At 39.4% G+C, this 27,000-nt stretch overlaps 1 protein-coding gene across 1 annotated transcript in view; it reads right to left on the bottom strand.

Moving 5' to 3' along the window:
- The window catches only part of SCIN (scinderin), an 85,868-nt gene that overhangs the window by 41,627 nt on the left and 17,241 nt on the right, over positions 1-27,000 (bottom strand). Inside the window, exon 4 of the mRNA XM_003896258.5 lies at positions 8,196-8,345. Within this exon, the coding sequence (XP_003896307.1) occupies positions 8,196-8,345 (150 nt within the window). The remainder of the gene's footprint in view (positions 1-8,195; positions 8,346-27,000) is intronic.

The raw sequence follows: 27,000 nt of genomic DNA, 5'->3' as shown, positions 1-27,000 counted from the left end.
ATGATAAGCTGTTACTATATGAATTTCTTATCTTTGTTCAGAACATTTCAACTTCCCCCACTGGATGAACTGGTGAGGAAAAAAATGGGTATCCATATTCAATACTAGAAATCCAAGCAACAAATTAGTTAAATTAAATAACAACAAATAAATAGGGTCTTAAACAGTGCCTGGCAAACAGTAAGCCATCAATACATGGTAGATCTAAATAGCTAGAGCAACTATAGTGTTCTAGAGAGCATCACAAACTTGGGGCAGGTGCTCCTTATCACTGTAATACTTTGGATTTCAGGACTGTACTAAGTATTACTGCAGTAAAGCAAAATGGAGAAAATGCATTAATTACAATGCAACAAAGAGGAGAAAGGGAAAGATTCCTGCTTGCTTGTATTTCTGATAGTTCATCTCTTCTCTATATGCAGTGTAGCTTCAGGACTAATTTAGAGAGGGTTGCAAATATATTTGCTTCCTTTAACTTAAGAATCTTTGAATGGTAAGTTGGTAAATGGATCTCCTCTTTCCCAATGACTCATAATAATGTTATTTCAGTCAAATGACAAATACTTGATGAGCAGTGCCTATGTGTCAGGCACCATGCTCCATGAAAGAGAGATTCCAAAATATTTAAGACATTGTTCAATTTCCCAAGGACTTGCAAAAATTCCTAGCAAAATAAAAGTGGTATAAACAAGGAAGTTAAAACTACTTGGAAAATACACAAGTATTTAGACCCAACCGATATCTCAGACAACTCAAATTTCCATTCTTACAAAGTACAGAGTTTCGACTAGAACTGAAAAAAAAATAGCAGGGCAACAGAAAAATAGTTTAATGAGTTATTTTTTTGTGTGGGTATTACAAACCCATAGAGCAACCTTAACCTTTTTTGTTTGTTTGTTTTAAGAGACAGGGTCACTTTCTGTTGCCCAGGCTGGAGTGCAGTGGCTATTCACAGGCATGATCATAGTTCACAGCATCCTTGAACTCTTGGACTCAAGCAATCCTCCCACCAGAGCTTCCGAAATAGCTGGGACTACAGGTGTGCACCATCAGCCTAGCTGTATATTTATTTATACCATTTTCCTATAAAGCTTTAGACGCTTTCAAAAATGCTATATATACTGTTCCAAAGTGGTTGTGAGAGGGATTTTCACAAAGCTCCCCATTTCAATTACTAGTACTTCTTTGGTTCATTCGATACAACCCTACAAAGATAAATGGAGAATGATTGATTTATCTAATCAAAGATCACACCCCAGAAATAAAGTTCTTTCCTTTCTCTGTAGTATCATTTTCAAAACAATCATTCTTTATTTAAATGTACAACGATATTTTCATTAAAATATTAAAATATAAACCCATGTAAGTCCAGTAAACTTAGGACAAACATTTCCCACAGAGAAACTTTAAGGAATGCTGACAAAATTCTAAGCTTCCAAGTTCCGATTTGATTTGGTAATCTTTTACATTGTATGCTGAAATGTATGAATGTTCCAATGATCAAATTATTAAAATTTAAAAATCACTCCTATTTCTGTAAATTTAAATTATGTAAGACCTTTGGAAGCACTAGCCATGTGCACAGCCTTTTGACATTAAGTTTGGGGGAAGAATAAGACCAATGTACTAGAAGACTCAATAACAAAGCACTACATGTGTGTAGTTCCTTGGAGTTCATGGAGCAAATTCACCTTTAGTTCAGAGCAGTGAGCTGTCGTGGCCCCAACAGTTCTGAAAGAGGCAGCACTGAAATTGCAGGCAACAGCCAATCAGGGTCGCCAGGCCAGCGGGCAGCAGTGTTACATGCTGTCCCGGCAAGAAAAGAATTGGAGTTTTGTGGCTGCTGGATTCTAAAAGGGGTGATGACCTGACCTGAGAGGGACGTAAGGTAACATGCATTTTAATTCACAGATGAAGAGTTTTAGATACTAGCTACACGTTTCTTACTGTGTGAAGCACTTTCACTTGGAGTATATGCCATCTGCCTAATATGTGGGACAGTATTGCACTAAGTATAAATAAGCTCGAGACTTGTTCGTTGTTTTCGAGAGGCTGTAACTATCACCTGAAAAAAGAAGAGGAGCAGAATATTTGAATTATCTTTTCTAAATACTAACTGCCCTTCTATATAAATCTAGTCGGTCTTAAAACTTACTTTAATCAGCATACGACTTTGTTCATGTCTATATCAACAATATCTCCTAAAACAAGGGTATTTTTAAAGTAATATCATCCTCTAAAAAACAGAAAAACAAGCATACTTAGTTTCTGGAACTACATATTTCACAGTTAATTGTCTTAATTATTCAAATACGAGTGAGCAATGTGTTAGAGCTGTGAGGGCTACACAAATACAAAGGCAGTGCCTGCCCTCAAGGAACTTAGTATTGATAACATATACATTTTATTTTGCAAAGTACTTTGAAGAAATATGGCTAAAAATTTACTCTTTGCCTCAGTAGGCTTTGTAGAGTACATCTCTAAAAGATAACTTAAGAACTATGTTCACTATTCAACTCTAGTTTTTACTAACAAGACAGCCAGATCAGCATAGAGTAAATATTCCATCAATTTTCCAAGAGAATGGCTGAATACATTCTTTTGTTTTCATACTTTGAATTATGACTTATTAAAACAAAAGCAACACATTTTCCAATTTGGGAGAAGCTTTGGAGGTTAATCTAGACTATATGCTAATATCGTAAAGTCTAAAATAGGATTTTCATCATGAGAAGTCTTCCAACAAATTGTGGTGTCATTCAGACCATGTGCTCTGGCCTCTGAGGACCCTCACGACTTATTCTCACACTTTCTGACTATTTTCTAGTGCATGCTTATCTCCTCAAGCAGACAATAAAGTAAGCAGAGTCTTCAGATTTCACTGGGAACCAACCCTGCACTTGATAAACAGTTATTAATGAAGATATAATATGTTATTCTGATTCTCTTTTTTTTTTTAGGTCAAAAATCTGAAACAATCATTGCATGTATGACTTTCCAGAGAGCCTTACAGTTGCTTTTATAAAAGCAAGAGTTCAACAACAGTTCAGCAACACAGCATCTGCCCACCATCTCCCTGTAGTATTTTTACTGCCAGTATTTCACCACCAGCATTTACAATGATTATAGGCTTAACGAATTCATTAAACTATATTTAAAAAGTCTTTCCAGAATAAAAAAAAATTGTTGTTTCAAACAACTTGCCCCTTCTTCATCTTCATTCTTTTTATATCTACGGGATGCTGGTTTTGTTTCTTAATGAAAGTCTATAAAACATATATATTTTTTTTTCCTTGGGTTATTTTTCGTTTATTTTCTTTTTTCTTTTTTGCTTTCCTCCTAATGTTTACAAAATGATTAATCAAGGAATAAAGTTTGGGACCTTAAGGCTAGTGAAATATTTAAATTTTCTTCACATTCACTGATTATTTTAAATATGAAAAGAAGAAAGATGGTGAAATAAACTTTACATAATTTATGTGCAGTCATTTATGGTAAATACATTTGCAGCAAAAACAAGCTCAGAGTAAAATCTGACTTTAGTTACAGAGTTTAGATTTTTCCACATATAGGATTGTCTTCCTATGTAGGCACATAGGCTTTTAAAAGTACTAAAGATGCAGAAAGGAGAGTGAGCACACATTCTGTTTCCCCAGACAGTCTTGTTAATGATGGTTGTGTTCTGTCTCCTCAGTGCCCCCTTTTACTCTACAACGTGCTTTGCTTTGGAGGATAAATTTGTGGTCACCCTGGGGATAAGCCATATAAAAACTGTGTGAAAATAGTGTGATCAATAGCTGAAATACTTCAAACTAAAAACAAATTTTTCAAAAGACTCTCAGAAAAGTTTGAGTTTCAGTGTTGAGCACTTTAATGTGTTAGACAAGTTCAAAAAATTCAGCACTGAATACAGACTAATGAAAACAGGCTCATTTAATTGATTAAAATATGCTTGCTTTCAAGGCATTACTTTCACATAGAGAGGCTTTCAAAGTTTTTAAAGTTAATAATTTTAAAAGAACCCCATTAGAAATGAATCATTTAAAAGGTCAAATTTAGGCTGGGTGCAGTGGCTCACGCCTGTAATTTCAGCACTTTGGGAGGTCGAGGCTGGCAGATCACGAGGTCAGGAGTTTGAGACCAGCCTGGCCAACATAGTGAAACTCTGTCTCTACTAAAAATGCAAAAAATTAGCTGGGTGTGGTGGTGGTCACCTGTAATCCCAGCTCCTTGGGAGGCTGAAGCAGGAGAATCGCTTGAAGCCGGGAGGTGGAGGCTGCAGTGAGCTGAGACCGTACCACTGCACTCTAGACCGGGTGGCAGTGCAAGACTCTGGCTCAAAAAATAAATAAATAAATAAATAAAAGGTCAAATTTAAAAGATATTTGAAAAATTTTTAGATTTTCAGACTCCATCTCTAGTAAAATCAACAGTTGTACTAGAGTCTCAGAAAAAGGAATGACATTTTTTAATCTTAAATGAGGATACTCTATGTGTGTGTGTGTATGTGTATGTGTGTGTGTGTGCATGTGTGTGTGCCTGCTATAGACTGATTTGGAACACTTCTGAAACCTATTAGTTCCCTTCTAAGAAAAACATTTGCTAAATGCATAAAACAAGATACAAAGTATTATAATGGAAATAAATTACATTGAAATGCAACTCTTAAAATATCAAAATATATATATTTTAAAGTTTGGTAAAGTAATATATGAGCGTTTCAGTAACTCATTAAATACTAGTGAGCAGAAGATCTAATAACAATAATAATTACCAAGTAGCAATGAGCAAAAATGATATTTTCAGCTTGTGTACAATAGCTATAATGTGATCTGAAAAGTCACAGTACTGTTCCTGCTACTCACATTTGCTTATTACTTTCACAATTGGAGGAAAGGCCATATTTCAGTTAAGAGGTTAGTGAAAATAAAGTTGTAATTCTTCCCAACCAAGTTCATGAGCTTTTTGTATTCTATCCTTATCATTACAACACTAAGAAAGCCTAGAAGTCAAACAAGTTTGTTATAGGTGCTCACTTAATAATTCAAATAATTACTCTTTCTTGTAATCAGACTACGAAACTACATTTCCAAAAACAAAAAGCCCACTGAATGCTTTTTTTCCCCTATCTAATAAAGGTTTTCACTGTAAATTCATCTCAGTTCATTGTGTGGGTGAAAGCAGTCAGATAAAATGTAGTATAGACACTGAATGTATTGAAAGAAAACAAAGTGGGTGCTTTGTAGGATTTTTCTAAAAACCAAACGGAAAAGTCTTGGAAACACAGACGCGACATTTTATCTTAAGCATTATATCTCTTTATCCTATCACTAATATTTAAAAGCTAAATTATATTTTTGCACAGTTTTTCTTCATTTGCATTTTCTTATTTTAATTTTACAGTGTAATGTATTAATTGACTGTTTACACTTTCTTTTCCAAAACGTTGAATGAAATCCAATAAGCAAGGACACCAAATATGTACATGCACAGCAAGGCCCCTCAGCCACAGCAGCATCACTTCCTGCAACAGACTACAAGTGAAAAATGAGTGGTAATTAAACACAGCTGCTGCCCAAGAGGTAAGGTAGAATCATAGATCATTAGAACCTAAAGGGACCGGAGAAGCCATTTTGTCTAACCCTTCACTTTGCAAATGAGGAATCAGAGACAATGAGTAGTTAGGAGAGTTGGTTTGGGCCAAGGGTGACCCTGGAGAAGCATCAGTGATGTCTGATAGTTAAAGTAACACTCTTCTTACCACTTCTCAGGGCGAGTCCTGTTCCTGAGTCTGCTTCTATCCAAGCATAGCTATCGAGATAAGGGGTTACAGTCAACTAGAAATACATCTTATTTATAGATTTTTGCTTCCAAATATGCCAAGTTAGAAGACTTACATGGTTGATCCCATCTCTAGAACAGAGGACTTAAAAGATCAAGAATTTGTTTTGAATACTTTTCAAAGTCTGATTTATTAGCTATGTTATTCTAACCAGTGAAAATCCAGTAAAACCATCCCTAATTTTATCTTAATTTTTTTAGTGGCTTTTCTTTCTGATTATAAAATGAATCATATAGGTTAATTATAACAAAGACAAATGAAGAAGAAAATAAGCAGCCACATCCCAAGATGTAATACTGGTAATATTTTAGCATATTTTTCTAGTTATATACGTATGAATGAATACAGAGCTATATACACATATTATACATTAGTATAATATTGCATATAAAATTTTATATTCTGCCTTTTCTCCTAGCATTATACCATGAGAATTTTCCCCACTGAATTAAAATTATTTCCAAAACATCGTTAATATGAAAGTCTGTGTCTGGATGTTATTAAAGCAATAACATTTAAAGACATTACAATATATAAAGTTATTTCATATAATTTCTGATCACTGGATTTTTAGGTTATCACTGGACCATGTAACTCTACTGCAGTAAATTTCTGTAAATCAAAAATATTAAAAATATGTTTATGAGATAGCCTTTAGATAGATTTAAATGCAAATCTAAAATTACTGGAGGAAAATGTATATAATATTCCAGGAAATCAGAGAAATGAAAACTCAGAGATACCACTTACTGCTATTAAATGCAGAAGTTTCTAAAAGGTATTGTATCAATAGATTTTGACAGGGCTCTGTAAAGTCACGATGGAACACAGTGCTCATACAAGGAAGTAGCAACTGGTGCAAACATTTAGTGCCTGGCACATCGCAGGAGTACAATAAATATATTTGTTGTGTGAACAAATGGAAATTAATTTGTGAATACGTATCAAGACATCTCAGTATAGTTATGCTCCTTAACTGATAATATTATTTAAGGGAATATATACAATATATACACTTAGGTAGTCACTGCAATATTCTTAAAAGACAAAGATTGGTCACAACCAAATGCCTAAGATTCATATAATGGTTAAGTAAATGATGTAGGTCTATAGAGCCAAAAATCCTTAATTTTCACATTAATTTAAGAACTACACTAAAATCATACATGTGTTGCCTGTAATTCTTAGCTTAAAATGATTGAAATATTTTAAATACTAGCATATTTAATCTCTTGGTGTAATATTTTATTTAATTCTTTTAATGAAATACAGGTTTAGCATCCCTAATCTAAACATCTGAAATTAGAAATACTCCGAAGTCTGAAACTTTTTGAGTCCTGATGTTATGCTACGAGTGGAAATTCCACCCACAAGTACTTAACACACATTTTGTTTCATGAGCAAAATTATTTAAAATATTGTATAAATTTATCTTTAGGCTGTGCATGTAAGGTGTATATGAAACATAAATGAATTTCATGTGTAGATTTGACTCCCCTCCCCAAGATGTAACATTTTGTATATACAAATATTTCCAAACTGCTGGAAATTCAAACCCTGAAACACTTCTGGTCCCATACACTTTGGAAAAGGGATACTCAACATGCAACTATTAATTTTAAAATTGAAGAAAACCGCCATGTTTGAAAAAGCCCTGAGAAGGCTAGGCGCAGTGGCTCATGGCTGTAATCCCAGCACTTTGGGAGGCTGAGGTAAGCAGATCATGAGGTCAGGAGTTCGAGACCATCCTGACTAACACTGTGAAGCCCTGTCTGCCAAAAATACAAATAATTAGCGGGGTGTGGTGGTGGGCACCTGTAGTCCCAGCTACTTGGGAAACTGAGGCAGGAGAATGGTGTGAACCCAGGAGGCGGAGCTTGCAGTGAGAAGAGATTGCATCACTGCACTCCAGCCTGGGCAACAGAGCGAGACTCCGTCTCAAAATCAAACAAACGAACGAACAAACAAACAGTAAAACCCTGAGAAGCCCAGATGAATAGATGAAAGAACTATTAATATTGTCTTCCTTCCTTCCAAAATACATTCTTATAGTCAATTTCAGAAGTGCCACTCATTTGTTTCTCCTCATATACTATAGAAGATAGGGCCAGAGTTTCCTTTGATAGTGACACCAACAGTGAGAGAAAGTCATGACTTTCTGTTTTCCCAGCTCCATCACTTAGATAACCCTGTTGTTTCCTCTTGCTAATTGTAGCTAGGCTCACTATTGAAAACTATGTTGAATCTCTTTCCCCTTCTTCATCACCCTGCCACCTTATACACACACACACACACACACACACACACAGAGTTGGAGAGATAACCCTTTAACAAACAACAGGAATCACAATACCTTTATAAGTTCTGAGGGTTCACTTCCTTCTTCCACGACAATTAGCTCAGACCTTCCTTTCCTTTCATTGTAACGAATGCCAGTAGCTACCTGGTTTGCCTTCAGACGTTCATATTTGTTGCATGAGGAACCACACCACTGATAAATTTTCTAAAAGAAAGAGAGAGATCTGTTGACCCTAAGAATATGAGGAAGACATTTAGCCTCAGTGTAATACTTTGATTAATTAGGAAAGAAAAAGGAAAATTAAATGACCTGTTGTTAAGGTGTATACATAATTGTTATACTTCACTCTGCATTCTGCTGCTTTCAGTTAGCATTACAAAGTAAGCAGTTTTTAAGCATGGAAAATATAATATATATATCACCTTTCTCTGTGTATATAATCTATAAATTACAATTTATAAAAGTAAACATATGGATAAAATTTGAAATAATAAATATATCACACTTCAGAAAAGAAGTCAAGAATCTGTTAAGATACTCTTGATGATCATAAAATTAATATAACACTTTTGTAAAACTATTCATGTTTTTAAATTGACAAATACGTATTGTATATATTTATTGTGTATAACATGATGTTTTGATATATGTATACATTGTGGAATGGCTAAATCAAGATAATTAATATATGTAAAGCAATTTAACAATTCTTATCAAGAGCAATAAAAAGATTGATACTCTCCCAGTAATATCACTATCTGGCACTTACTTTAATAAATAATTCATAAAGGGAGAAAAAAAACACACATATAAGGGTGCTCATTGCTATGTGACTATATTGGTGAGGCCGTGGAAAGGCATTAATTGTTCAAGAATAGGATAATAGTCATGTAAATTGTGATACATAGGGAAAATTTGATACTTAACTGTTAAAATTAAACTTTAACATCAAAACATGAAAAAGTAGAAACAGAATAACCGGGTGATATATTGTAGCAATTATATTAGCTACCATTTAGATTAAACTACTATATATTTTAGATTGTAGATTTTAGTATAGTGTCCAGAAGGTATACAGATACAAATGGAAAATAATAATAAAAAATTATCTCCTCCATTAACATTGTTTACCAAAAGAAAGAAAGAGAAGTTGAATAACAACCAGAACTGGAAGGGCTGTGGGAATGGGCATTATCATCCACTATTTGGGTGGTATAAACTGACACAGGTTTTTTAAGGGTAGTTTGGCATCATTATAAAAAAAATTAAGGCCGGGTGCAGTGGCTCATGCCTGTAATCCCAGCACTTTGGGAGGCCAAGGTGGGCAGATCACGAGGTCAGGAGATCGAGACCATCCTGGCTAACATGGTGAAACCCTGTCTCTACTAAAAATACAAAAAATTAGCCAGGTGCGGTGGCAGGTTCCTGTAGTCCCAGGTACTCGGGAGGCTGAGGCAGAAGAATGGCTTGAACCATTCATGAGATCACGCCACTGCACTCTAACCTGGGGGACAGAGCGAGACTCTGTCTCAGATAAATAAGTAAATAAATAAATGTGCTTTTAATGTCAAGAAATTCAATTTATAGGAATCTATAATACAGAAATATTCAAACATGAGATATAAAAACAAAAGAAACTGTTGCAGGAAGTCAGGGACCCCGAACGGAGGGACCGACTGGAGCCACAGCAGAGAAACATAAATGTGAAGATTTCATGGACATTTATCACTTCCCAAATAATACTCTTATAATTTCTTATGCCTGTCTTACTTTAATCTCTTAATCCTGTTATCTTCATAAGCTGAAGATGTACGTCACCTCTGGACCACTATAATTGTGTTAACTGTACAAATTGATTGTAAAACATGTGTGTTTGAACAATATGAAATCAGTGCAGCTTGAAAAAGAACAGAATAACAGCAATTTTTAGCGAACAATGGAAGACAACCATAAGGTCTGACTGCCTGCAGGGTCAGACAAAAAGAGCAATATTTTCCTTCTTGCAGAGAGCCTATAAACGGACCTGCAAGTAGGAGAGATATCGTTAAATTCTTTTCCTAGCAAGGAATATAAATATTAAGACCCTAGGAAAGGGTTCCTCCTGGGGGGAGGTCTATAAATGGCCACTCTGGGAGTATCTATCTTATGTGGTTGAGATAAGGACTGAAGTATGCCCTGGTCTCCTGAACTATTCTCAGGCTTACTAGGATTGGGAAATTCCAGCCTGGCAAATTTTTGGTCAGACTGGTTCTCTGCTCTCGAACACTGTTTTCTGTTGTTTAAGATGTTTATCAAGACAAAACGTGCACAGCTGAACACAGACCCTTATCAGTAGTTCTGTTTTGCCTTTTGTCCTGTTTCCTCAGAAGCATGTGATCTTTGTTTCCTTTCTGTCCTTTGAAGCATGTGAGCTTTGTGACCTACTGTCTGTTCTTGCACACCCTCCCCTTTTGAAATCCTTAATAAAACTTGCTGGCTTTAAGGCTCAGGTGGGCATCATGGTCCTACTGATATGTGATGTCACCCTCGGAGGCCCAGCTGTAAAATTCCTCTCTTTGTACTCTTTCTCTTTATTTCTCAGCAGGCCGACACTTATGAAAAATAGAAATAACCTACTTTGAAATATTGGTGGTGGGTTCCCATGATATCCAGCGCCCAACGTGGGGCTCAAACCCAGCACCCTGAGATTAAGAGTCTCATGCTCTACCGACTTCCCCCGATAAGAAACAAAACAAATGGCCATCAATAAGAGGATGGCTAAATAAATGTCATTGCATGAATGCTCTCTACTCCTCTTCAGTAGTTAAAAATTAAGGAAAATTGTTTAAATACTGATGTAGAAAATTAGTGAAGGTATATCATCAAGAATACAATAAAGACATAGAATAATATAATTACGTTAAAGTAGAAACAAAAACACAAGCTCTGTCTCTGTGTTTGCACAAAAAAAAGATAAACAGTTTTAAGAGATTCAGAGGGCATGCATATGCAGAAAGAAAGCCTTCAATGTTTACTGTATCTAAGTCAGTGATTTTTTTGTTTGTTTTTATGTCACATACATTTCTAGGTGCTTATTGTGCTGGGGACACACAGATAAATAAGAAAAAACTAGCAAGGAGAGGTGGACAGGTAGAAAAATTGGCTAATACATTTGCACTGTGCTTAGTTTTCACAACATTCCCACACACATTTCATCTAGTCAGCCATGTAGAGTTGTGGTTAAGTGTGAGGGAAATGGAGCTAGGCTGCCACTCTCTGGGTATTTGATAGTGTCTTTGCAATTTTTCAAAAGAGTAAATAAATTAGAAATAGCACAAGAAAACATTCAGAGAAATGGACTCTTTTCTCTGATTACATTTCCAGCCCAGAGTCATTTCTTCACTCAAAAAATGGTTTACTGAGTGACTAAAATGGGGCAGCCTCTCTTGTAGATACTGGAAGCACCATTCTGAACAAAGTAGGCTTGCAACAGTCTCTATGACCGCTGCTTAACATTCCTGATTACCTAGTCCACAGTCTTCCTTAAGAATAAAACACGCATTTTAGGAATGCAAAACTTTATAAGAAATAAAATCAAAAGGACTATGTCTAGCAATCTTTTTCTCTCAAGAATTGAATGCAGTTATTTTGTATGGTCAAAGGGCATGGTCAAAGGTCAAAGTATAGTAAAACCATATCTAGGAAATACTCACAAAAATAGTAAAACTTTAAATTATTTCTAAAAGAATAGTACTTCTACTGTTTCTTTTTAAACTCTTTTCTACATTTGGGCATTGGAATATGAGGCTCACATGTGGAGGTCATTTGAATACCATGACAAAGTTAGCAGTTAGAAAGAGTGAAAATAAAGGACTCCCACTGATCAGTCAGCTCCTAGTCACTGACCATTAAAATCAGATAATGGAGTAGCAAGGTAATTTTTAAAAATATAAAGATGTGAGTTATATCTTTAGGAAATCTCAGGTGTGTTCTGGGCAGCTGTGTTTATTAAAAGCTCCCCAGGTGATTCTAGTATTCAACCAGTGCACACCAGGTATGATGTACTCTGAGCACACCACACTTGTTGTGCATGATAGGGAATCTGTAACATCTAATTATCCAATGCAACTCAGCAGACTTTTCTGCTGAGCATAAACTAGTGTTTTTGTTTTGAAAACATTTTACTTATACTTGACTCATGACAGAGAAACATTGACCCCATAAATCAGAATATTTTTTCCTACATGTATCTTTGTTTTTGTTTTAAATTTTTAATTTCAATAGATTTTTTGTGAACAAGTGGTATTTATTTAGATGAATAAGTTCTTTAGTGGTGATTTCTGAGATTTTGGTGCTCCCATCACCCAAGCAGTGTACAGTGTACCCAATGTGCAGTCTTTTATCCCTTACCATCCCTCATCCTTTCCCCTGAGTCCCCAGTGTCCAATGTATTATTCTTATGCCTTTGCATCCTTATATCTTAGCTCCCACGTATCAGTGAGAACATATGTTTGGTTTTCCATTCCTGAGTTACTTCACTTAGAATAATAGTCTCCAATTCTATCCAGGGTGCTGTGAATGCCATTATTTCATTCCTCTTTATGGATGAGTAGACCTAAATCTAAGACCTGAAACCATAAGATTCTAGAAAATAACATTGGAAAAACCTTTCTAGACATTGGCTTAGGCAAAGACTTCATGAACCCAAAGCAAATGCAACAAAAACAAAGGTAAATAGATGGTACTTAATTACACTAAAAAGCTTCTTCACAGCAAAAGAAAGAATCAAGAGTCAACATACAACCCACAGAATGGGAGAAAATATTAGCAAACTATGCATTTGACAAAGGACTAATATCAAGAACTACAAAGAACTCAAACACATCAGCAAGAAACAATCCCATCAAAAAGTGGGCTAAGGACATGAATAGACAGTTCTTAAAAGAAGATACACAAATGGCAACAAACATGAAAAAATGCTCAACTTCACTAATTATCAGAGAAATGCAAATCAAAACCACAATACAATACCACCTCACTCCTGCAAGAATGGTCATAATGAAAAAATAAAAAATAATAGGTGTTGGTGTGGGTGTGGTGAAAAGGGAACGCTTTTATACTGTTGGTGGGAATGTAAAGTAGTAACGACCACTATGGAAAACAGCGTGCAGATTCCTTAACAAACTAAAAGTAGATCTACTGTTTGACCCAGCAATTCCACTAATAGGTATCTACCCAGAATAAAAAAAGTCATTATATTAAAAAGATACTTGCACACACATGTTTATAGCAGCACAATTTACAATTGCGAGAATATGGGACCAGCTCAAATGCCCATCAATCAATGAGTGGATAAAGAAAATATGAGATATATATATACACACACACACACACACACACACACGTATACACACACACACACACACCATGAAATACAAACTAGTGTTTTGTTCAGATTCGTCTTCCAATCTTATTCCATGATATTTTGCGAGCAATTATTTTCTCTGCAAGTCTGAGAATACAGACTTCTAATAATTATATTTTACATTAAAGTGAAAGATAAGAAGTAGATCAGAATTTAGCTCTCTAGAATTTTTCAGATTTATTAGCAAGGTTTCACAACTAACTTACTTTGTATTTGTATAATCATTTAACAGATGTTTATATTTTTGTTACCTTAGTTGTATAAGTGACCTCTCATCTACTTCAATGAGATTATATAAAATCATAGTAAATTTTGTTAGCATCTGTAAAACATTATGGGAGCTCGGTAAAATGTGTTTTAAAGTGAATGCAAACTTAATAATTTTACAAACATAATTATTATTTAACATTTAACATAGGATTCTACAATATTTTATGGATCCCAGAATATTTTCTATGATATTACTGTGAGTTGGGAGTTTTATGTGCGTATCAATTCAGAGGTAAATTTAGTTATAGAAATATTTCTTACCATTGCTTAGAGACCACAGTTTCTCTAAGTTACTTTACTTTAAAATAGTAAAACCATATCTACGAAATACTCACAAAAATAGTAAAACTTTAAAAGTGAAGTTTTCTTTTTACCTCAAAGGTGACTAAATTACTAAGCAAAGTGGTTACAGAAAACTTCTTATTCAGCATGAAAATGAATGACTTGAGTTCTCTTTTTTATTTTCACCTTATTTTATGCCACCATTTACATACAAGTGACATATTTTCCTACTTAGTAGACTTATTTTCAATGGTTGAGGTAAAAAATTTAATAAAATAATAACTTTAATTGTAAATGGTTAAAAGTCAGATTGCCTAACAAGTCATTATTAATTAAAACACTGTTTTTTTTCTTTCTATCTCTCTCTCTTGCTTTTTATTTGAGACAGAGTCTGGCTCTGTCACCTAGGCTGGAGTGCAGTGGTGCAGTCTCAGCTCACTGCAGTTTCTGCCTCCAGGTTCAAGCAATCCTCCTGCCTCAGCCTTCTGAGTAGTTGGGACAACAGCTGTGAACTTTTTTTTTTTTTTTTTTTGTAGAGATGGGGTTTTACCATGTTGCCCAGGCTGGTCTCGATGTCCTGGGCTCAAGTGATCCACCTGCCTTGGCCTCCCAAAGTGCTGGGATTACAGGCGTGAGCCACTGTGCCAGCCTGATAACACCGTTTTTATTTAATCTAATTAAATGTTCATTCAGTGGTGGCAGCAGCACATTAAAACTTGCTTTAAAAACACAATTTTAGTATTTCATCAAATATGAAAATTTATATTCTACCATGTGTGGATAATGTGTTTAGGATATCTCATTTTAACAGAGCTCTACTGTGCTGAAAGAAGTGTGTGTAGTTTTATTAATAAATCGTACTGCCCAACACTTACTCTATTCAGAGGTAGTTAGTTATGACTACTTCACCACTCTGGCACAACGAAACTTTGTATTCAGTTGGCACCATGCTTGAAAAAAACTCTCTTCTATAATTCAACTTACTCTGTTTCCTCCAGGGAGTAGGCTTAAAAAATAAATTCCTTCATAAACTTTAAAAAAGTCTGAATAAATGTGATAGGTAAATACCTATTACTACAACAAAAAGTTTTCACTATAATCTAAGTTATTTTATGTATAATGCTTTAACAGAATTTAATTTAAAAACCATTCATTGACTTGATTTAAGTATGTTAGACACTGAAAATTGTAAAGCAAACAGTTTCAGGGGCAGCTATTTCACCATTTAAGATCCCAAGGCATTTAACAACTCAACACTAAATATTATATTTCTTTAGGGAAGTAATGTTAAAAAAAGCCCTGTATATATGAAATTATCCATTTGTAAATAATTTGGAATGAAATCCACTTAAATTCTGGCAGAAAGCTGATGGACATGTTGTATACGAACATCCTCTAGCAGAAGTTTGTGAAACTATAATTAACTCTTAATATACAAACTATTAAAGAAAAATAAAATTATTCTGCACAATTGGAAAAGGAAGAAATAAGACTATAAGTACAATCTGTTACTGGCAGTTAGTCTGGTCCACTAGTTACAAGAAATAAGAGCAAGTAGGTGATATTTATAGAAACAACCACACTTGGGGAGGGGAGTCCAATTATTGGTCTCGAAAACCAGAGGTTTCTAAAATTTCTTTAAACTATGTGGTGAGTTAATAAGTGCAGCCAGACATCATTTGAGGACAGAAAATAAGGGCAAAAATAAAACAATGCTCAATGGTGCCCTTGAGAAAAAGCAAGATTTCAGAGGCTGTGTTTAAAGGAGCACCCCAAACAGCCTATGTGATGTTGACTCAACCTGAGCAAAGAATTCAGCATAATAAGCTTGCTACTCTTTCGTCCTTTTCTAAGTTATTATTCTAAATACATCTAAAATTTCATTAAAGGAGAACATGAGGCCAGACTTCCTCTTCCTGGCATCTATTGGCTTAGTCTTTCCTGTGTTTAGCTTTCCCTTAGATCTAGTTACCCAAATATAGAAATTCATTAAGATGTATCTTTAGCCCAGAGGTTCTCTAAGTGTAGTTTAAAAATGATGATTTGTGAGATAACTCCAGGAACCTTTTTTATTTTAAAAGTTTAAAATATGACTTAACTTGTTTGAATAAACAAATGTTTCTTTATGTCTATTTTGCTGTTTCCTCAAAGCCCACACAACTCAATATCCTTCAGTGACATATGTATTGAAAGATATTCTGTGTGTTTTTCAAACTACCTCTGAATGAAGGACGCAAGATGAATGGAGTGGTGTGCAGGGCCACTGAAGGCTTGGTGACCAGAAAGGAAGCAACTACATTTGAATTAGGGCAGATCAGTGGTGACAGAGGGAGGAGAAATAAATATTTAGAACGTCTAAGCCTATAGGATTGATCAATAATGCCATTTGGCTGTGCAGTAGAGGGACAGGGAAAAGGAAAATGACTTGGACAATTCTAGCTTGATTGCTGTTAGTGATGCCACTCACCAGGACCAGATGAACAGTTTTGGGAGGGATCTTTGCATAGCACCAGTGAGCACAGGTGAAATTATATTCTCTTACTAGTCAAAGTGTTTGCCAAACCAAAAAAAAAAAAAAAAAATGCTTATAGTCATACTTTAACAAAAAGCATTTCTGCCAGCCACCTAAGTTGGTGACTCAACTGCTCAATCATCAAGAATTACTACTTCTTCATGCGTATTGTTACAGGTAGTTACGCAGGCATGAGTGGAGCAGGAGAGGGCCCTCCCCGAACCACTAGGAATGTCAGTTGATGGTTCAGCAATGATCACATTGCCTCTCTAAAAGTGATAAATTGGCAGCTGGCACCAGAAAGAGGGCATTTCCTGATGGTTCACACCTGTTGCACTAAAGTGAACACAGACGTCAGGGAGGCCATTTCCTGATGGTCCACACCTATTGCACTTAATTGAACACAGACGTCAGGAAGAAGCAACTTCTTGGGGATATGCATGAAGAGACAACATGGTGGAGTATGACCTTCTGGGGACACACCACTGGAAAAAGGAAAAAAGCCTCAGGTGGGCATGTGTATGACTTCCTAGACACACTGCATGTGCCCACCTCCCAAGGGTAAGGAGGGCACTGTACATGCGGGCAGCTCACCCTAAGGGAAGAATCATGGGAAAGGAATCTATAAAGTCCTAGGATCAAAGGAAACACCACACTTGACCTTGGTGCCTGCTTGGGTCTCTTCCAAGCATATGTTCCTTTCCTTTCCTTCCTGTTCTAAGGCCTTTAAAAATAAACTTCCACTCCTGCTCTGAAACTTGTCTTGGTCTCTTTCTCTGCCTTATGTCCCTCAGTCGAATTCTTTCTTCTGAGGATGTAAAAATTGAGGTTGCTACAGACCCATATGGGTTTGCCACTGGTAATTCGGATACCTTCCACTGGTAACAATACAACCCTGAATTGTCCAGCACCTTTAGACATTTTCTTGAAGTGATTTTCAACATTCAATGTACATTATATTATGGTATCCCGGAGGGAAGGAATCTTAAGAAGTCCCAACACCAAATTCCAAAACTTTAAACTCAGAATCTTCAGGAGTCAAGTCAGTTACCAGCATTTTAAAAAACTTTTCCAAATGATTCTAATGTGAAACCATGGCTGAGTATTAAAGCACAAATTGTAATATCTTAAGAGTTGTCTTTCATAGTGCCTGCTCCTCTTCCCTCAACCATCATCCCTATCCAGCAAGAAGCAGCCAGATGACAATGATGCCCCTCTTCTATTACCTATTAAAAGCCTGGAATGTTAGGGACAAGCTGCCCCAGACCCCCACCTCCACCCCAATGCAGTTGACCCTTACCGGGAATACTCTGCAGCTGCATTCCTGGACCCTTATCTAGGCGCTGTAGCAAGGTCACCAGACTTGCTTACAGCCCTCCAGGCGGCATGGGGGAGGTCACGAGAAACATGGAGAAACCTAAGTTACATCCTCTTGTACATTCCTATATTGTAACCTGGTCACGAGATATGTGGTAATGTTAACTGACAAACAACCCCAGGGTCTCTCTCCCCCATATAAATCCCTCATTCTGTAAGCTCAGTGCTGCTTCCTCTGACTGGTGGAGCAGCTCGGCAGGATAATAAGCTTACTTGCCTGACCCTGGGTCTCTCTCTCATCCTTTCTCTTGGCTAATCTTACGTTTTGGTGCCAAAACCCAGGGAGGGAATAGGCTCTGGCCGGGCAGCCTTAGAGGACTCCCTCTCTCTCTCGACCTCTCTCTCTCCTATCATCCCTTACCCAGCCAATCTCCCCTTCCTGAACCCGCTGAAGACCCGAAGGATCTCTCAGACTCCCCCACTGTTGGTGACCTCATCCACCATCAGATCCTCTGCTTGAGGTGAGTAAGAGAGACTTTTGCCTATTACCCGGAAGCCTTGACCGCCTCTTCACTCCCAAAAGACCCAGCGCTGGGCCAAGGGCTTCCTGTGGCCTCCAGGCCTCTGGTTCCTCCATTTCAGGGACACCTGACTCGGTGGCTACCTCTTCTATTCCGGACAAGGCCCATGAGACAGGGGCCACCCTCTCTCCTCCTTGTCATCGGTGGTCTCTTCTTCCTCTACCCCCACCTCCTTCATTCACTATGGGAGTCTCTCTGTCTACCCCTCCCAAGACCACCCCCCTTGGGTGTCTCCTCTGCAATCGCAAGGCTCGCGGCCTCCATTCAGAGATCCGTTCTAAGAGGCTTATCTTTTACTGCACTACCGCATGGCCTCAATACCAATTGGACAATGGATCCCAATGGCCCCAAAACGGCGCTTTCGATTTCAATATACTTAAAGACTTAGACAACTTTTGCCATCACAATGATAAATGGTCTGAGATTCCTTATGTTCAGGCTTTCTTCATTCTCCGTAACCACCCTTCTCTCTGCCAGTCCTGCTCTACTTTCCAAATCCTACTCGCCAGCTCAAATCCTGATTGATCTCCTGCCACCCCACCCACAGCCCCAGCCAATGACTCTTCTTCCTTTAACCCCATGGATTTTCTCCCTCCCCGACAGCATCATGATCCTCCACTGCATGTCCCCGCTCCGGCTCTACCCCTCTCCCCTGCTCTCTCCAACCAGCTCGCTTCTGACTCTGAGTCCTCTCTGCCTCCGCCCCTCACCCGCTCTCAGGCCCAACGTGCTCAGCAACCAGCTCCCTTGCTTCCTCTCCGGGAAGTAGCAGGAGCCGAGGGGATCGTCCATGTCCACGTCCCTTTCTCCTTCTACGATCTCATACAGATTGAAGAACGTCTTGGGTCCTTCTCCGATCCCGATACTTATATCAAAGAGTTTAAATATCTTACTCAATCTTATGAACTCACTTGGCATGCTCTCTACTTTATCCTTTCTTCTACCCTCCTTCCAGAAGAGAAGGAAAGAGTGTGGTTCGCAGCACAGGCATATGCCGATGATCTTCATCGGCAGGATCCTACTAAGCCCGTAGGAGCTGCTGCTGTTCCCCGGGAAGAGCCTTCCTGGGAATACCAACCCACAGACTCTGGCGGAGCGTACTGTAACCATATGATTACTTGCCTCATTGCAGGCCTTAACAAAGCTGCCCATGGGCTGTAAATTTTGAAAAACTTAAAGTAATTTCCCAAAAGGCAGATGAAACTCCTGCCCAATCCTTTTCCCGCCTTACAGAGGCTCTCCAAAAATATGCCCACATGGAACCCGCCTCCTGAGAAGGAACTGTTGTTCTTAAAGCTCATTTTATTTTCCAATCTGCCTCCGACATCTGCCACAAACTTAAAAAGGCTGAAGATGGTCCTCAAACCCCACAACAAGACCTCCTTAACCTGGCTTTCAAAGTCTTTAATAACAAGATGAGCAAAATAAATTAGATAAAGCCCAAAGAGATCGTGCTAAATACCAGCTTCTAGCAGTGGCTATCCGTCAGCCTAGCCATAGTACCCAAGGGCACAAAAGACCCAATAGCAGCAACCCTCCTGGGCCTTGTTTTAAGTGCGGCAAAGAAGGCCACTGGATGCGGGGATGTCCCAACCAATGAGTGCTGAAGAGCCCTTGCCCAGTCTGCCAGCAGACAGGCCACTGGAAGTCTGACTGTCCTCTCAACAGATGGATAGACAAGCCTGCTTCTCAGAGCCACCAATCCTTCAACAAGACAAAAAGTGAAGAATTGCTTGCACTCCCACAGCTCCTTGGCCTAGCCGCTGAAGACTGATGAGGCCCAGGGCCCCTGGCCCCTGGCCCCCAGCTCCCACTGCCATCACTGCATCGGAGCCCAGGGTAACTCTACTAGTAGCAGGTAAGCCGATCTCTTTTTTCATTGATAGTGGGACCACCTACTCAGCTTTGCCTGAGTTCTCAGGACCCACTCATCCCTCTCAAGTCTCAGTTGTGGGTGTTGACAGACTCATCTCACATCCACTTGCCACCATACCTCTTACTTGTTTCCTGTTTGATGCTGTTTTCTCATACTCTTTCCTTGTCATGCTTCATTGCCCCACCCCCATTCTAGACTGAGACCTTTCAGCCAAAGTCAAAGCTACTATCACCTTTTCTTGCCCCCCTCAACCAGAGGCCCCTCCTGCTCCTCTCCGCTAGTCCAGCCCCTGACCCCTCTCCCCAGTACCCACTTCCTGCCTCTCTCATTAACCCTTCCATAGCGGCTCACCATGACCCTATCAAAATCCAGTTAAAAGACCCCTCCAAATTTCCCAACGTTCCTCAGTATCCCATCTCTCTAACCCACCAAAAGGGCCTACAGCCCATCATAAACAAGCTCTGCTCACGCAGTCTTCTTAGACCAACAACACTCTCCATGTAACACGCCTTCCTCCCTGTTAAAAAGTCTGATGGCTCATACCGACTTGTTCACAACCTCTGAGCCATCATTCGGCTGCCCTTCCCGGACATCCCATAGTCCTTAACCTCTTCGCCCCTGCGAACACTCACCTACTTTGCACTAAAACTGACCTGAAGGATGCCTTCTTTATCATTTCCCTACACCCTGATTCCCAAAACCTATTTGCTTTCACCTGGACTGACCCTAACACCCTCCAGTCACTACAACTCACATGGACTGTCCTCCCTCAGGGCTTCAGGGATAGCCCTTACTTCTTCGGACAAGCTCTAGCCAGAGACCTCACTTCCTTAAACCTGTCTCCCAGTCGTCGTCTTTAATACATGGATGACCTTCTTCTTTGCAGCCCCTCTCTAAAAGACTCTCAAACTCACACGGCCGCTACTCTCTTAAACTTTCCTGCTATCAAAGGGTATAGGGTCTCCCCCTCCAAGGCCCAAGTCTCCACCTCCATGGTGACCTACTTAGGAATTCAACTTTCCCCTGGGGCCCAGGCTATGACTACAGCAGGGGCAGCATTAAAAGAATATCTACCCCCACCCTCCTACAAAAGTGAAATCCCTTCCTTCCTAGGGCTAGCAGGCTTCTTTAGAATATGGATTTCCAACTTTGCCCTCCTAGCTCATCCCCTCTATGAAGCTGCCAAAGGCTCTCTCAGTGAACCCCTAAACCCCTCACATAACATACTCCCCAGCTTCCACAAACTCCAAACTGCTCTTGTCACTGCGTCAGCTCCATCCTTACTTGATATCTCCCAACCTTTCACTCTCCATAATTGCTGAAAGCTGAGGAATAGCCCTCGGTGTCTTAGGACAACAGAAAGGAAATCCTCCTTCCTTTGCCCCTGTAGCTTACCTCTCTAAACAACTAGATAACACAGTGAAAGGGTGGCCAACCTGCCTTAAAACACTAGAAGCAGTGGCCAGCTTAGCTCTAGAAAGCAGGAAACTAACTTTCAGCCAGAATACCACCGTCCACAGTTCTCATAATCTACAAGATCTCCTCTCCTCCCGAGCATTAAGCTCCCTTCCTCCTTCCAGGATTCAATTACTCCATGCCCTCTTTATTAAAAATCCCAAATTCAGTCTTGCCAGAAGTGCTTCCCTCAGCCCAGCATCCTTAGTCCCCATATCCTCTTCCCCTCCTACTCATTCCTGCACCGATATCCTGGACCACGTATAGCCACATTTCCCAAGCATTTCCTCTGAGTCTCTCACTAACCCTGATGACTAACTGTTCATAGATGGCTCCTCTTCCAGGCCCACTGGCTCCGCCCAAATTGCTGGATATGCAGTTGCTTCCCTTGACCAAGTAATTGAAGCCAAGCCCCTACCCTCAGGATCCTCCTCGCAAAAAGCAGAACTCATAGCTCTCACCAGGGTCCTAACCCTTTCCAGAGGCAAACGAGTCAACATTTATACAGACTCCAAATATACCTATCACATTCCTCGTTCCCATGCTGTTATCTGGCAAGAGAGAGGATTCCTTACTGCCAAAGGAACCGCTATCACTAATGGCCCCCTTATTTACCAACTCTTTAGGCCGCACACCTCCCAGCTAAAGCAGGAGTTATACACTGTTGAGGATATCAAACAGGATTGGATGAAATCTCAAGAGGGACCAGAAAGGCTGATGAGGCAGCTAAAGAAGGCTCCCTATCTTCTGCCTTTGCCCCTCTCCTCCTCGTTACCCCAGCAACCCAACCCAACAACTCTCCCACCAAGAAAGCTTCGCTGCTACAGCAAGGAGCCTCCTTTCAAGGGGACTGGGTAGTCAAAAATCAAAAGCTCGTCTTCCTCCAAGAGCAAACCAAAGAAATTCTGACATCTCCTCACCAATTCTTCCATATCAATGTGCACCCCCATACCTACTCCTTCGCCCTATTTCTCCTTCCCCCATCGATTCACCTCACTAAGAAACATAACCTCAAGCTGTTGTATATGCTCTGCTACTTCCTCCCAAGGCCCTCCACTCTTCCTCCATCCCTACACATCAGCTCAGAGGAACACTCCCAGGGGAGGACTGGCAAATAGACTTCACCCACATGCATCCCGTCAAGAGAACAAAATTTAGTCTTACTCTTATAGACACCTTCTCTTGGTGGGTAGAAGCATTTCCTACCTCTTCAGAAAAGGTCACAGAAGTCTCCCAAATTCTTGTAATAGAAATCATCCCTAGATTTGGTCTCCCTTGCTCCATACAATCACACAGTGTCCCCTAGCTTAATCTCCCAAATCACTCAACAGTTTTCTCGGTCCCTTGGCGTCCAGTGGTGTCTCCATATCCCATACTGGCCCCAGTCATCCGGAAAAGTCAAAAGGGCAAATGGGATCCTTACAGCTCAGTTACTCAAACTCACTCTTGAAGTCCAAAAACCATGGACCTCCCTTTTGCTCATAGCACTGGCCAGCATTAGAGCCAGTCAAAAAGCACCCTGCTTCCCCAGTCCATTTGAGTTAATGTACGGACTCCCTTTCCTCTTACAAAACAGGCCCCCTTCTAACTCTCAGCTAGGTGAATACCTCCCAACACTCTCCCTCATCCGCCATCTCCTCCACTAACAAGCCAACCAGGCCCTCGCAAAACCCCACAAAAGGGTTTCCAATCCCAAATAGACTTGCTCTCCAATTCCAATTAGACTCTTTAAGCAGCAGTGACACTTCAAAACCGTTGAGGTTTAGATCTCCTCACTGCCAAGAAAGGCAGACTGTGCATCTTTTTAGGAGAAGAGTGCTGTTTCTATACTAACCAGTCAGGACTAGTACAAGATGCTGCTTGACGAATAAGTGAGAAAGCTTCTGGCCAGGCACAGTGGCTCACGCCTGTAATCCCAGATCTTTGGGAGGCCGAGGTGGGCGGATCATGAGGTCAGGAGATCGAGACCATCTTGGCTAACACGGTGAAACCCCATGGTGAAACTCTCTACTAAAAATACAAAAAATTAGCCAGGCGTGGTGATGGGCGCCTGTAGTCCCAGCTATTCAGGAAGCTGAGGCAGAAGAATGGCGTGTAGCATGAACCCAGGAGGTGGAGCTTGCAGTGAGCAGAGATCGCGCACTGCACTCCAGCCTGGGCGACAGAGCAAGACTCCATCTAAAAAAAAAAAAAATCTTCTGAAATCAGGCAGCGCCTTTCAAATTCCTAGCCCTAGTGATTTCGTAACTCCTAAGCACCCCGGCCACTGCCCTTCCTAGGCCCTGCCATTACCCTCTTCTTCCATTTAGCACTTGGCCCATGTCTCTTACATCTCCTTATCCAGTTTTTACAGGACCGTGTTAGAACCTTCACCAATGGAACAGTACAAGATATGATGCTACTCCAAAAATACCAACAGCTCCAGGAACGGCAGTCCCTACTACCCAACCTCTCCCCACAACCATCGCCCCTATCCAGCAAGAAGCAGCCAGATGACAACGGCACCCCTCTTCTATTACCTATTAAAAGGCTGGAATGTTAGGGACAAGCTGCCCCAGACCTCCCCCACCCCAACCCAATGCAGTTGACCCTTACACTGAATACTCTGCAGCTGCATTCCTGGACCCCTATCCAGGCGCTACAGCAAGGTCACCAGACTTGCTTACAGCCCTATGGGCGGCATGGGGGAGGTCACCAGAAACATGGAGAAACCTAAGTTACATCCTCTTGTAAATTCCTATATTGTAAGCTTGTCATGAGATGATATGTGGTAAGGTTAACCGACAAACAACCCCAGGGTCTCTCTCCCCCATATAAAACCCTCACTTTGTAAGCTCAGGGCTACCTCTTCTGACTGTGGTGAAGCAGTCTGGCAGGTTAATAAATTTACCCGCCTGACCTTGGGTCTCTCTCTCTCTTGTCCTTTCTCTCGGCTAACTTTATAGTGCCCTCATCCATTCTCCAATTATAATGTGTTTACACCTTTCCTCCAGCATGTCTCACATTTTACCTTGTCATCCTCTTACCTGTAGTATGTGTCTATGCCTCCCAGCATTTGACAGTACCTGAAGGTCAAAGTGTATCTGCTGTTTATCCTTATAATTCTATTCACTCAGCACATACTAGGCACAGAATAAATGCCATTCATCCCTACTTTTACTTCAGGGTACATTTTAGAGATTTAAGATTTGGTGTATCTTTCCCATTATCCATTCTTGTTGCCTCGAGGCTTTCCTCTTATACATCTAGTGGTATGCATTACTTTGGGGGTAAGGAAAAATTTATCTAGAACAGAGAAGATGTGGTTCAGTCTTTAGTTTTAAAATAAGCATTTCTAAGTAATAGCAGAGACAAAAGTCTGAAAGCCAACATAGTTTTAATTTAAAAGAAACTTGATTTTGCTACAGTTTTTTGGCCAGGAGTAAGTGAGGATGCTGTTTCGAAAGCTGGTCTTGCATCTTAAGCAGCACAGTGTTGGTCTTAGGGGCTGGAGTGTATTTTGCAGCAACCATAGAGTAGGCAAGAATGTGAGGTGGTGTAAGACTACCTTGTCTGGTTCAAAAAGTAAAAAAGACTGAAAAAAGTAGGACATCTAACCCAAAGCAATGAATCTTTGAGAAGAGCCCAGCACACTTCCTTTCCAATTGATTTGTCCTACACCCATCCACGAGCCTAAGCATTAGAGCAGAAATGACTGAGGGTAGCATCCAAGCCATTGGGCCAAGGGGCACTGGTACGATGAGGATACAGTGTCCCACAACTCCAGGGTAGTCTGAGAAAAACAAAGCAGAGTTCCTGAGAAGAGTGCAGTGGTGGCTGACAGAACCAGAAAGGGTGTTGTAGTAATATGTGGCCATGACATCAGAAGCCTAAAATGAGCCTATGGATATTCCCTAGCAAATCTTGGGAACAGAGGCCAAAGCCCAAAGCTCAAGAATTAATGGAATTAATGGAATGACTACAGCTCAATGGAGGTTATTGAGTACAGCTCAATGAAGGTTATAGATTAGTGCGGACTGATGACTACAAACCAGACTCACACTTTCATCCTCATCCTCACTCCTGACTCCCAGGCCATAATATTACATATATGTCCCCTACTCCTGAGGGATGGAAAAAAGGATGGGTAGGATAAGTTCAAACTGCTTTAATGGCTAACAAAATTCACCTTTATTCCCTTTTATTTTTAGCTGACATGTAAAAATTGTACATATTTATTGGTTACGGAGTGATATTTTGATACAAATATAAAGTGTGTAATGATCAAATCTGAGTAATTAGCATATCAATCACCTCAAACATTTATCACTTATTTGTATTGGGAACACTCAAAATCCTTTTCTAGCTTTGAAAAAATATACAATAAATGATTGTTAACTGTATTCACCACATAGCACTATAGAACAGTGGAACAGAACTCATTCCTCCTATCTTGCTATAATTTTGTATCTGTTAATTAACCTCTCCCTATCCTCCCATCCCCCTACCCTTCCCAGTCTCTCATAACCACAATTCTACTCTCTAGACCTATGAACTTATTTTTAAGTCCCTGCATCTGAGTGAGAACATGACATATTTATCTTTCTGTGCCTGATTTACTTTGCTTAACATAGTATCTTACAGGTTCATCCATGTTGATGCAAATGGAAGGATTTCATTCTTTATTTTATGGCTGATTATTGTTGCATTGTGTGTATACCACATTTTCCTTATCTCTTCATCTATTTATGGATATTTATGTTGATTCCATATGTTTGCTATTGTGAATGGTGATGCAATCAGCATAGGGGCATGCGTATCCCTTTGATATACTAATGTCCCTTCCTTTAGATAAATACCCAGTAGTGGGATTGCTGGATCATATGGTAGTTCTATTTTTATTTTTTTGAGAAACTTCCATAATATTTTTCATAATGGCTGTAGGAATTTATATTACTACAAACAGTGTATAAGACTTCCCTTTTCTCTGCATCCTCATGAGCATTTGTTTTTTCTGTGTGTGTTTTTGATGACAGCCATTCTAACTGGGATGAGATGGTATCTCATAGTGGTTTTGCTTTCCATTTTCCTGATAATTAGTGATCTTGAGCATTTTTTCATTTACTTATTGGCCATTCAAAATTCATTTCAATAAACTGAAATTATTTTTAAACCTTCTGGGG

Source organism: Papio anubis, chromosome 4 (genome assembly GCF_008728515.1).
Source record: "Papio anubis isolate 15944 chromosome 4, Panubis1.0, whole genome shotgun sequence".
NCBI classification, from domain to species: domain Eukaryota; kingdom Metazoa; phylum Chordata; class Mammalia; order Primates; family Cercopithecidae; genus Papio; species Papio anubis.
Note: the sequence above shows the minus strand (reverse complement) of the source record. Positions and strands in the feature narration are given on the sequence as shown.